At 33.9% G+C, this 12,869-nt stretch overlaps 1 protein-coding gene across 1 annotated transcript; it reads left to right on the forward strand.

Moving 5' to 3' along the window:
• The first annotated feature begins 1,465 nt into the window (after nt 1-1,465).
• Nucleotides 1,466-7,599, forward strand: LOC102669491 (uncharacterized). The gene is made up of 2 exons (XM_041011918.1): nt 1,466-4,609; nt 4,710-7,599. Exons 1-2 carry the CDS (start codon nt 4,015-4,017, stop codon nt 4,715-4,717), a joined length of 603 nt encoding a protein of 200 aa, XP_040867852.1. The 5' UTR covers nt 1,466-4,014; the 3' UTR covers nt 4,718-7,599.
• Nucleotides 7,600-12,869: the final 5,270 nt, after the last annotated feature.

Consider the following 12,869-nt stretch of genomic DNA (forward strand, 5'->3'; position numbering starts at 1 on the left):
CCCATCTTGTCACAGATAGACATTCAAAATGCCAACCATTTCACAGTATAGCACTGTTGATAAGGGAATTTACCTCTTAATAACATGTTCTATCCAACTTATAATTTTTTTAAGCGAATTTACCTTTTTTATTGTTTCTTTTCGAGTTATCCGTGTATTCTTCCATGAAAATAACACAGCTATATTAATATTTAATGATAATATTTAATTTTAAAAATTATCAAAACTATATAATTTTAAAGGGATAGCACAAGGAGAAATAACATAAAAGTCAGATTCGTTCCAAGCTGTGAATTGACCCAATGTAACACCAATGTTTCAGATTTTGTCTCAATCTATCACAAGAAAAAAGGGAAGGACAAAAGTTTAGAATAAATAAAATAGGTCTATAGGATATCCTAGCTAGCTCGTTTATAATGGGACAATAGTAGATGGTGCCTCTGTTCTGTTTACTTAATGTTTCATTTTCTTTTATTAACATTGCCTTCCGTAATATGCTTCCTCTAATCCGTTAGCCCCATTTATTACTGTCGCGGTGGATTAGCTAGTTGCTTGCCGTTTTTAAATAAACACTTGATTTTTCTATCACGTGTTGGAGTTTTTTCTTTCTTAAACTGTGCTATAAATTTATCAATGTGCCAAGAAAGCCTCTTTCTTAGCTTGCATGTCTATTAGGATAAAACAGGTCCACAAATATTTCTAATTTGTCAAAGTAGTTAAATATACTACTCTAATTTTTGAATAAATTAGATTGCATAAATTGAATTTAACTTATAAAAGAAGTTTATTTTATTATTATCTTATCTTGTCTTCTAAAGTAAATACTTGAAGAGTTGATTCAAATCAATTAGTTGTTATGTTCATGAGAAAACATACAAAATGAATTTTGATTTATGACCTACATATTATTAATTAGAAATTAACACTTATAGTTAATGTTTATATAAAACAAATACAAAAAATTTTATAGTATTTTTTAGTTATAGATATACATAAATTATTACAAAATATTATATTTTATATTTTAATAAAAAAAATGAAAAAAAACATGCACGTATATATAGAGTAGAAAAACATATCAAATTTTACATTTTACTTAAAAAAAATGCAAGACAAGCACATATATACAGAGTAGAAAAACAATTAGTAAATTAAAATTAACATGCACAATATATAGTAAGAGGTACTGATATGATCACATTTAATTAAAAAAAATAAATATAATGTGAACATATAAGGAACTCAGAGTTTAAAGTGGATCAATTCATGATTATTTAGTTTAATCCTCACCAAAAAATATTACAAATTATATTTTAATATTTCTTAAATATATAGATAATATGATATTTTGTTTTATAATTATAATGGTTAAATATGAGCTATTTTTTATAATAAAAATATATTGAAAATATCTTTAAAAATATTTATTTAACATTTATTTTTTTCTTAAATGATAAGAATTAATATTTTTCTTATTTATGACTTACAGATATGAAAAGGAAGGATTAAATTTAAAAAAAGATCCATAAAATATCAAAAATATAAATAACATTTTTTGCATCAAGCCCAAGTTCACTCGAGCAATTATAAAAAGGGAGTCAAGTTCAAGTTCACTCCAACAACTATAAAAATGGAGTCAAGCCAAGGAGAAAAGACACACCGAGTCTTAGAACACTCTAATACACACTTAAAGCATGAGAACTCTCCCTTAGGGAATTCTTTCTTGTCTTTCATCATTTTCTATTTCCTTTTTTCAATCATTTTCCTCCATCAGTTCCTATACCTTTTTTCTAGTGTAAGGCCCCTTATGACTATGAGAGGCTAAACCCTTAGTTAGAGTTTGACAGACCTAAAAAGCCAAAAGATGTATTGTACACTTCATATTAATAAATGCAAACAAGTATTTTCTTTCCTATTATCTTTTCTTACTTTTAATTTCATGTATTATTCATCCTTTGGGGTTAGGTGCTTGAAAGAATATAATCCTTATTAGAAGAATAAGAAAGGTTTTGCATGTATCTATTTTAGGAATTAATTGCTCGACAGAGGGTAATTTCTAATAGAACTAAAAGAAAGTGGTATATTAATAAAATCATTACTAGACATAGAATGATTGCATTATGCCCATGCATCAAAGTAAACATATAGAATTAGAACTTCATGTATTTTTTCTATTGAGTCTTTGCAAAGACATTTGAGAGATAGATAGATAAAATAGGCTTGTGATCGTGAAACATTAGGGACAAGTATTCTAACAGATATGAGTAGGATAAATTAACCTGATTGATAGAGAAAAATTACAAATAATACATCTTAGGTAAATAAGACATGTTAGGTCCTAACATTCTTATCCCATTGAGTTCCCTAATATTTCTTTTATTTTCTATTAATAGTTGTTATTTTATACTATCTTCTTTTAAAGTTATCTTTTATACCTCATCTTATCCTTTTCTCTTATAAATTGAAAATTATCCAACACAAGTACAAAACAAAGTCCATGTGAAAATTGACACCTAGACTTCCGAGTCTTTATTACTTGGACATTTGGTACTCTTACCGAGTTAAGAAATTTTTTGCGCCGTTGTCGGGGAATTTGTTCTTCATACTTGGTTGCCATACATTTTCAATTTGTAAGTATTAATTCTTCTTTACTCTTTATTTTATAATTTTTAATCATTATTTTTCTTCTCCCTTCTTTTTCTTTTATAATTTGCACGGTAGTGCTTGTTTTTGTGTATGCAAGGCAAAATTGCAATTGAAGATTTAGCTTCACTTAATCCAGAAATTGAAGTCACTTGGAGGCATAACAATGCTGCGAGAAGAGCAAGAAATACAAGGGAGCAGTCAACCCTCACTTCCACCCTCTCCACAAAGCTACTATCAATTGGAAGAGGAGCACGCAGGACGAGTGACACTAGAGGACTACTTTAGTATAACTACCCCACAATTCTTCACCAGTATTGCAAGGTCGGAGGTTCAAGCGGCCAACATATCTTATCCTCACTCTCTCATACAGCTAATACAAGAAAACCTCTTCCATAGTCTGTCAAATGAGGATCCTTATGCTCATCTCGCCACCTACATAGAAATTTGTAACACGGTAAAGATAGTCGGTGTTCCCGAGAATGCCATACGCCTCACTTTCTTTTCTTTTCTTTGGCAGAGGAAACAAAAAGGTGGTTACACTCCTTCAAAGGCAATAGCTTGAGGACCTAAGAAGAAGTTGTCGAAAAGTTCTTAAAGAAATACTTTCCAGAGTCAAAGACTGCCGATGGAAAGATGGAAATATCATCATTCCATCAATTTCCCGATGAATCACTCAGCGAGGCGCTCGAGCGTTTCCACATACTACTCAGAAAGACGCCTACACATAGGTACAACGAGCCGGTGCAATTGAACATCTTCATAGATGGTCTGCGACCACAGTCAAAGCAAATCCTTGACGCATCTGCAGGGGGAAAAATCAAGCTGAAGACACCGGAGGAGGCAATGGAGCTGATAGAGAACATGGCGGCCAGTGATCACGCCATCCTTCGTGGTCGAGCATACATGCCAACAAAGAGGAGCCTTCTGGAACTCACTGCCCAAGATGCAACACTGGCCCAAAACAAGCTATTGACCCGACAAATAAAGGCCCTCACGAAGATCCTCAGCAAGCTCCCTCAACAACTACAAGCAGTAAGTCCTTCTCACTCTTCAATCATGCAAATAAGGGGATGTCACATCTGTGGTGAAGCACAAGAGCTAGGATAATGCATAGCCCAAGAAAATTCTTCCAGGGAGGTGAACTACATGGGAGCTCAGAATCACCACGGATTCCAAGGCTACAACCAAGGAGGACCACCAGGATTCAACCAAGGGAGGAATTTTACACAGGGCTAAAGCTGGAAGAATCATCCGGGGAACCAGTTCAACAAGGAGCAAAGAAGTCAACCTATCCAGAATTCCAACCAAGTGGTCAATCTTTATGAGAAGACCAGCAAGCTTGAGGAGACACTAAATCAATTCATGTAAATGTTCATGTCCAATTATATGAGCACAAAGTCATCCATCAAGAACTTGGAGATACAAATGGGACAATTAGCCAAACAAATGGCTGAAAGACCCACTAACAACTTTGGAGCCAACACCGAGAAGAATCCTAAAAAGGAGTGTAAGGTAATTTTCACTAGGAGGGAAAATGTTGAGAAGGAAAAGAGAATTGAGGAAGATGTGTGTGATGAGGAAGGAGAAAAGAAAGAAGAGGGAGAAAAAGATAAGAGTAAAGAGAGTGGTGATGAGGTCTCAACCACTAAGACCAAGACCAAGAACCAGTTAGCTCAGGAGGCCAGAAGAGAGATACCACCAACCTCATCAAAGGAGATACCGTACCCTCTGGTGCCATCAAAGAAGGATAAGGAACATTATTTTAAGCAGTTCCTTGACATATTCAAGATGTTGGAGATTACTATCCCTTTTGGAGAGGTCATACAACAAATGCCATTATACAAAAAGTTCTTAAAGGACATCCTCATAAAAAAAGGAAAGTACATCAACAGTGAAACCATTGTGGTGGGAGAATATTGTAGGGCATTAATCCAAAAGCTACCTCCCAAGTTCAAAGATCTAGGTAGCGTCACCATCCCATGCTCTATTGGAAGTGTATCTGTAGGTAAGACTTTTATTGACTTAGGAACAGGTATCAATTTGATGTCGCTTTCTATGTACAGGAGAATAGGAAATCAAAAGATTGAACCTACAAGGATGACGCTCCAGCTGGCAGACCACTCAATCACAAGATCGTTCGGGGTAGTTGAAGACATCCTAGTCAAAGTCCATCAACTCATTTTTCTGGTGGACTTTGTAATCATGGACATTGAAGAAGATGCTGAGATCCGCTTGATTCTGGGTTGGCCATTCATGGTGACTGCAAAGTGTGTTGTGGACATGGGGAAAGGTAACTTGGAGATGAGTGTGGAAGACCAAAAAGCCACATTCAACTTGTTTTAAGGTGGAGGAAATTGAGCAAAAAATTAATCTCGTTGGGGGGCACTTGAATTCTGTGTTCCTAGAAGAAGATGAAGCCAAGCCAGTTGAGAATTCTACAGACTCTTTTAGGGTCTTTCTAGGGCCAAAACAAGTCAAGACTCGAGCCACTCTTGACATTCCACTAGCGATCCCTCCGCTAGACCTTTATGCTTTTTTCTCAGCTGGAGCGGCTCCTTCCTATGCTGCATAGTCTCCACCACGGCCAGTACCTACTAATGTAGAGCCTCCACCATCTCTCCCTCCAGCAGCCCGTGATGACACCAAAGGCATTCCTAGCCCAGGTTGCTTGGCTAGGAGTCCAACTTCCTTTTGTTAGGGGGGGGGGGGGGGTGACACCTTTGGTGTAGTTGATGATGATGCCGCAGATGTTGAAGCTGATGATGATTATGTTGCAGACATTAATGATGCTCATAGAGCTTGGGATCCAGGGCCCACACAAGATTGAAACCCAATTTTTTTTACCAGGATTTTTTTCTTTTGTTTATTTATGTTTCTTGTCTTTAGTTTTTCTTTTTCTTTATCTTTCTTTATTTTTCTTTAATTTAAGCAATTTAATTCCAGTATTTTAAATTCAATCATTGAATAAAAATTGCATGATATTTATGAAGTCATTGTCAAAGCTTTTTCTGAAGGACTCAAACACTTGAAATGCCATTTTTGTGAAAATGTTGGTTCCATGAATGCAAGCGTCAGTTCAAGTAGTGAAGCATGAATCACAACCAAGAGAGAAAAGGTTAGCTTGTCTGGAAGAAATCATGGTACGGTAAGCCAACAACTTTGTCTTGTCCCGGTGAGTTGTGTGAAACCTACTTGTAAGAAAATGTCTGTTTTTTAATTTCCCGATTTTGCATCATTCTTAGACTGTTAGATTAATTATATGAGGTGGGAATGATCAAGGCCATGTTTCTTCTTATTTTTAGTCACTTAGCCAAAAAGCCAACCTTTGATGATAATTTATCCCTTGCACCTTATTTGAGCCAAAAATGATAATCATGTTTGTTTTTTGTAAAACCCCTAAGCCTACCTTAATTATCTCCTACCTTATTTTAGGGTTTAAGAGAGCATAAGGATTTTAGTCATGATATGCTTTTAATTTGGGGGATGGTTAAGGTAAAAATTGTCTCAGGAAGGTAAAACAGCACATTTTAAGGCACCCTCAAAAAAGCTTGTAAGCCCAAAGTTTCTTTCCTAAAAAAAAGAGATAGATCCTAAAAAGAGAGAAAATAAATAGGTGCCATAAGTGCTATTAGAACAATAAATTGAGGCTGAAAAACAAAATAACCCTAGGCTGAATAAGTGGAAGTTTTTTTAGGAAAAATGTTCTCTTATAACCCTAATTTTTGAAATCCCAGAAAAACCATAGTTTCTTTGATTAGTCGGGCCACATTACAAGCCAATAAAAGTCCTTAGTGATCCACCAAGTGTAAGCATGATAACTTTAACTGAGATGAAGTGCAAAACTGTGAACATTAATTGCAGGTTGTATAATTTTAAACAGTCACCCAAGACACTTGTGCGCAGAGAGAAACACTATAGCCTTGTGAGGAAAAGTGAGGCAAGCTTACCTAATTGATTTCTACTATTAACCAATTCTATCTCAAAGTTTGTTTATGCTTCCATTGCAAGATCATGACAAATGCAAGAAGACTAGCTAAGGGAATTTGAAAAATTGCAGTTATTGGAAGTGTTGGAACATTCAGAGACTGCTATCATTTTAATTTTGCTTGAGGGCAAGCAAAGTTTTTAATTAGGGGGATTTTGATAATTACTAAATATGAACTATTTTTATAATAAAAACATATTGAAAATATCTTTAAAAATGTTTATTTAGCATTTATTTTTTGCTTAAATGATAGGAATTAATATTTTTCTTATTTATGGCTTGTAGATATGAAAAGGAATGATTAAATTTAAAAAAAGATCCAGAAAATATCAAAAATATAAATAAGGAAAATTTGTTGCATCAAACTCAACTCCACTTCAGCAACTATAAAAAGGGAGTCAAACTCAAGTTCACTCCAACAGCTATAAAAAGGGAGTCAAGCCAAGGAGGAAAGACACACCGAGTCTCAGAACACTCTAATACACACCTAAAGTCTCAGAACTCTCCCTTAAGGAATTCTTTCTTCTCTTTCAACATTTTCTATTACCCTTTTCTCCAACCCTTCTCCTTCATCAGTTCTTATACCCCTTTTCTAGTGTAAGGTCCCTTATGACTATGAGAGGCTAAACCCTTAGTTAGGGTCTGACAAGCCTAAAAAGCCAAAAGATGTATTGCACACTTTATATTTATCAATGCAAACAGGTGTTTTCTTTCCTATTATCCTTTCTTATTTTTAATTTCATGCATTATTCATCCTTGCATCATCTTTGGAGATTAGGTGCTTGACAGAGGTAATCTTTAATAGAAAAACAAGGAAGGTTTTGCATGCATCTGTTTTAAGAACTAATCGCTCGATAGAGGGTAATTTCTAATAGAACTAAAAAGAAGGGGTATCTTAATAAAATTATTGTTAGACCTAGAGTGATTGCATTATGCCCATACATCAAAGCAAGCATCTAGAATTAGAACTTCATGCATTTTATCTATTGACTATTTGCAAAGATATTTGGGAGATAGATAGGTAAAATGGGCTTGTCATCGTGAGACATCAGGGGCAAGTATTCTAATAGATGTGGGTAGGATAAATTCATCTGATTGATAGAGAAAAATCACAAATAATACATCTTAGGCAAATAAGGCATGTTAGGTCCTAACATTCTCATCCATTGCATTTCCTATTATTTCTTTTGTTTTCTATTAATAGTTATTATTTTATACTCTGTTCTTTTAAAATTATCTTTTATACCTCATCTTATCTTTTTCTCTTATAAATTGGAAATTGTCCAATACAAGTACAAAACAAAGTCCCTGTGGAAATCGACACTCGGACTCCCGAGTCTTTATTACTTGGACATTTGTTATACTTGCCAACGAGTTAACAATAACCTATATATTATAAATTAGAAATTAACAGTTATAGTTAATATTTATATAAAATAACTATAACAAATTTTATGGTATTTTTCTGTCTATATAAAATACTTTTATAGAGTAATTAATTATCCTATGTATAAATAAATAAATAAATATATATATACACACACACACACACACATATACATATACACACACACACATCTAGCTCTTAACTCTCTTAATTAAACCGGCCGAAAAAAAAAGCACACGCTCACTTATACAAGTTCCAGGATATAGTTTGGACTTGTGAATCATGATCGTATTTGAAAAATAATAACATTTTTATATAATAGCATATGTGTAACTATAGTCTTGTTATTTATATTCCATGTTTTTTTTAAAAAAAAAAAACTCAAACACTATATGTATGTGATTTTTGTTTTCACCTAAAATATGATTAGAATTCTTATGACTAATAATAGAGATCACTCTAAGATTATGTATGTGATTGATGAATATTCGTATTTTGTCTTTAATATAGAGAACATAAACTATATTCTTTCAAATCGTCGTTGGATGTATGATAACTGTGAAATTTGAGTTAATTTGATAGTCAATTTTAGCTAAGAATGGTTGTAATTTCGTTAACTTACTATTATTTTTAATGAAATAATAAAGAAATTAATATTTTTGCAGTTTTTTATTAGAAGAATTTAAAAGAAGATTTCAAGTACTTTGGAGGAAAATTGATGCAAAAATTGAAAGAAAAAGTTTGAAAGAATTGGACAGCTTGCTTAGCGAGCACCCTCGCTAAGCGGGCTAGCTCACGCTTAGCGCAAAGATGGCTCAGATAAAAGCCCAAAGGCGCACTTAGCACGAAAGCTTGTGCTAAGCATGAAGTCAGCATGAAAAGTAAGCTACCTTAGTCCTATAAAAGGAGTAGGAAGCAGAAGGGAAAGACACAACTTACACACCGGGACAACACCACCCCGAGAGACTCAGAGCTCTCTAATGAATACATCTTAAGCCTGAGTATCTCTAATAGGGGAGACCCTCTTTCTATGCCCATTATCCCCTAAAGTGTAAAAGTCTCTCATAGCAATGAGAGGTTAAACCCCCTTAGATTGGTCCTGACAGGCCTAAAAAGCCAAAAGATGTATTGTATGCTACATATCTATCAATGAAAGTTGTTGTTTTCTTTCCTATTATCTTTTCTTATTTTAATTTCATGTATCATTCATCCTTGAATCATCTTTAGGGGTTTGGCGCTCGAAAGACGATAATCTTTAGTAGAAATACAAGGAAGGTCTTATATGCATCAATTTTAGGGATTAGTCGCTCGAAAGAGGGTCATTTCTAATAGAACTAAAAGGAAAGAGTATCTTAATAAAATCATTGCTAGACATAGAGTGATTGCATTATGCTCATGCATCAAATCAAACATTTAGAATTAGAACTTTATAGTCTTTGCAAAGACGTTTAGGAGATAGATAGGTAAGATAGACTTATCATCGTGAGACATCAAAGGCAAGTATTCTAATAGATGTGTGTAGAAAAAATTCACCAAATTAATAGAGAAAAATCTAAAATCATACATCTTAAGCAAATAAAGCATGATTGGTCCCAACATTATTACATTCTGCATTCATCTTTTTTTTTATCATTATCTTTATCTTTTACTTTTTTTTTATCTTTATCATCGTTTAATTTAAATCTTTTATCTTTTCTATCTTCTATTTTTTTATCTTTAAAGCTCTTATCTTTTCTTTTAAATCTTTATCTTATCTCCTATCTTTCTTTATCTTTTATTTTAAATTCCTTATCTATGGCTTATAAATTAGGTTTGCATCAATCTAAATACAAACAAAGTCCCCGTGGATTCGACACTCAGACTTCCGAGTACTTTACTACTTGAGACAAATTGGTACACTTGTCAATGAGTTAACAAGTTTTTGGCAAGAGTTATTCCATGGAAAATTGTCAGTGGGGGCAATAGTTACAACCCTACACTCAATATGAAGAAGAAATAATTTCTAATCTGGATAATTTGTTGATGCAAGTCAAGGAAACATATGAATCTACTCAACAAGCATTTAAAAGTCTAGAAATTCAAGTTGGTAAGCTAGCAAAAGAAATGGCTAAATTTGTGGCCACAAGGGAAGAAAACTTTATAGAGGTTGAAGCTCATGAGGAAAGTCTTGTAAAAGAGCATGATTCAAGAGAAAAAGATGAAGAAAAAAGTGAGGAGAGAACACAACAACAATTAGAGAAGTGCTCACAAGTAGAAATTCAACAAGAAAGTATTCTCCAAGTCAATACCCCTGCTCATCAACTGATTGTCAAGGAAGAAAGGCATGGAGAACATGATAAATCTTTAAGTGTCATTCTCTCCTTGACCACCAGCACTTCCCTTGCAATGATATGGAAGATGTTTCCGGGATACATAGGTTTCATGGAGTCTCTAACTAAGAGGCGAAAATGCAAGGAAGATGTGTTCTATATGACCTTCATGCCACCTTGAAGGCATTGGACCCGTCAAGCTAATGACGTTAAAGAAGCGCTTATTGGGAAGCAACCCATGATTTCTTACCCTATCTCTCTTTTAGTTAATTGATTTGCGTGTTTTTTTATGATAATTGTGTTATTTCTTTTCTTTATTTTATTTTGATTTTGTGCAGTTAAATTCACTAGTTTAATTTTATTCATTGAATAAAAATTGCATGATATAGACATATGAAATTAGTAATAGGCTATGACTTGTTCTTGATGAATTGATGAATGAGATATACTGTATACTGATGAGATGATTATGAAAATTCTGATTTTTGTGTGAGCAGGCGTTATTGTGAGTGATGAAGTATGAATCGAAAGCACAAGAGTGAAGATGTTAGCGTGTCTGAACGAAAATCATGGTATGGTAAGCCAAGTACTTCATAAATGTCCAGCGAGTTGTGAGAACATTTGATTGTGAGAGAACTATTGTTCTTAATTTTCTGATTTTGCATGATTCTTAGACTGTTTGAGTATATACAAAATGTGGAAATGATCAAGGCCTTGTTTGTATTAAATTATTTCAGCTACTTAGCCAAATAGTCACCCTATCATGAATTAATACATTCCTTGCATATATTGAGCCTAAAGTGAATAAATTATCTTTGAAACCTAAGCCAAATGAAATTAATAACTACCTTATCTTAGGTTGTAGAAAAGCACGGGTTAAGACAAATTTACCCCTAATTTGGGGGAGTAGGATTCTTGGGTGAAAATTTTTGTTTTAGGAACACTAATAACATCGCACATCCATAGGAAATTGCATTATGTGATCAGTTGCTACAGTACCGGTGTAATTCAATTTTTATAGTTCTATTGTTTCAAAAAAAAAAAGAGAAAAAAGTATGCTTCAAATAAAAAGTTGATAGCATCTATGTACAAAAAAAATTTGTGTTGTTAAGAATGGAAGACATGAAAGTTGGGGCTATGAAATATAAAGCCATGGGTTATCAGAAAAATATGCGGTAGGTGCTCTCTTAGAACCTAACTTTGAATCCAAAAAAAAAACCATGAGTTCCTTGCTAGCCCAACCACGTTACAAGCCTAAAAAGTCCTTAGTGATCCACAGTATGTGTGTATGATTACATTAACTGAGATGAAGTGCAAAGTTGGAAACATTATTTTTAGTTGTTGGATTAAAAACACTCTTAGCCGAGACACTTATGTGCTGAGAGAAACACTAGCCTTGTAAGGAATAAAGTGTGGTAAGTCTGTGTTGATGAAGTTTTTACTTGCTAACCTTTTTCATCTCCATGTGTATTTCTTCATACTTCCATCACAAGAGCAAGACAAATGCAAGCTCAGGGTCAGTCATTGAAAGGTTTGAAATAATTCGCAGTTATCTCATGTGTTGGTACATTTAGAACTTGTCTTTTGCTTGAGGAAAAACAAAGGTTTTAATTTGGGGGAGTTGATAACTGTGAAATTTGAGTTAATTTGATAGTTAATTTTGGCTAAGAATGATTACAATTTCTTTACTTTACTGTTGTTTTAATGAAATAATAAAGAAATCAATATCTTTGCAACTTTTGATTAGCATAATTTAAAAGAAAAAGATTTCAAGTGTTTTGGAGGAAAATTGATGCAAAAATTGGAAGAAAAAGCTTGGAAGAATTGAACAGCTTGCTTAGCGCGCAATCTAGGCTAAACGCGCACCTTCGCTAAGCAGGACAACTCACACTTAGCGCGAAGAAGACCCACCAAGAAGCCCAAAGGTGTGCTTAGCGCGAAAGCTTGCGCTAAGCGAAGTCAGCATGAAAAGTAAGCTACCTTAGTCTTATAAAATGAGTAAGCAGTAGGGAAAGACACAACCTACACACTGGGACAACACCACCCCCGGAGACTCAGAGCTCTCTAATGAATACAACATAAGTTTGAGTATCTCTAATAGGGTAAACCCTCTTTCTATGTCTATTATCTCATTTTCCTGAGCTTTTTGAGATGTTTAGGGATGCTCGAAATGATAATAAAAGGTCATATTGGATTGAAGATCATGTCTGGAATGATCTGTTATACAATTGGAATGCACCTGGGTATCATCCTAAGTGTGCATAGGCAAAAAAAATTAGGCATCTCAAAAGGGTGAGTGTATACACACAGGTGGTTCTATCAGCTTGTAGGATCACATCATTTGCTTGGTATGTACAGTAGAATTATTTCACATATTTCTTTGTACTTATTTAATTTACCACTTAATGTTTATTTTATAATGTTTGTTAATAGTCAAAGGAGCTTGGTTGATATGCATACATAGATGAGGTCTTTCACCAAACTCATTTATGAAAGGATATTGGTCAATTTGTCGATGATAGATCCAGGCAGACACATGTGA

This window comes from Glycine max, chromosome 18, assembly GCF_000004515.6.
Source record: "Glycine max cultivar Williams 82 chromosome 18, Glycine_max_v4.0, whole genome shotgun sequence".
NCBI classification, from domain to species: Eukaryota; Viridiplantae; Streptophyta; class Magnoliopsida; order Fabales; family Fabaceae; genus Glycine; species Glycine max.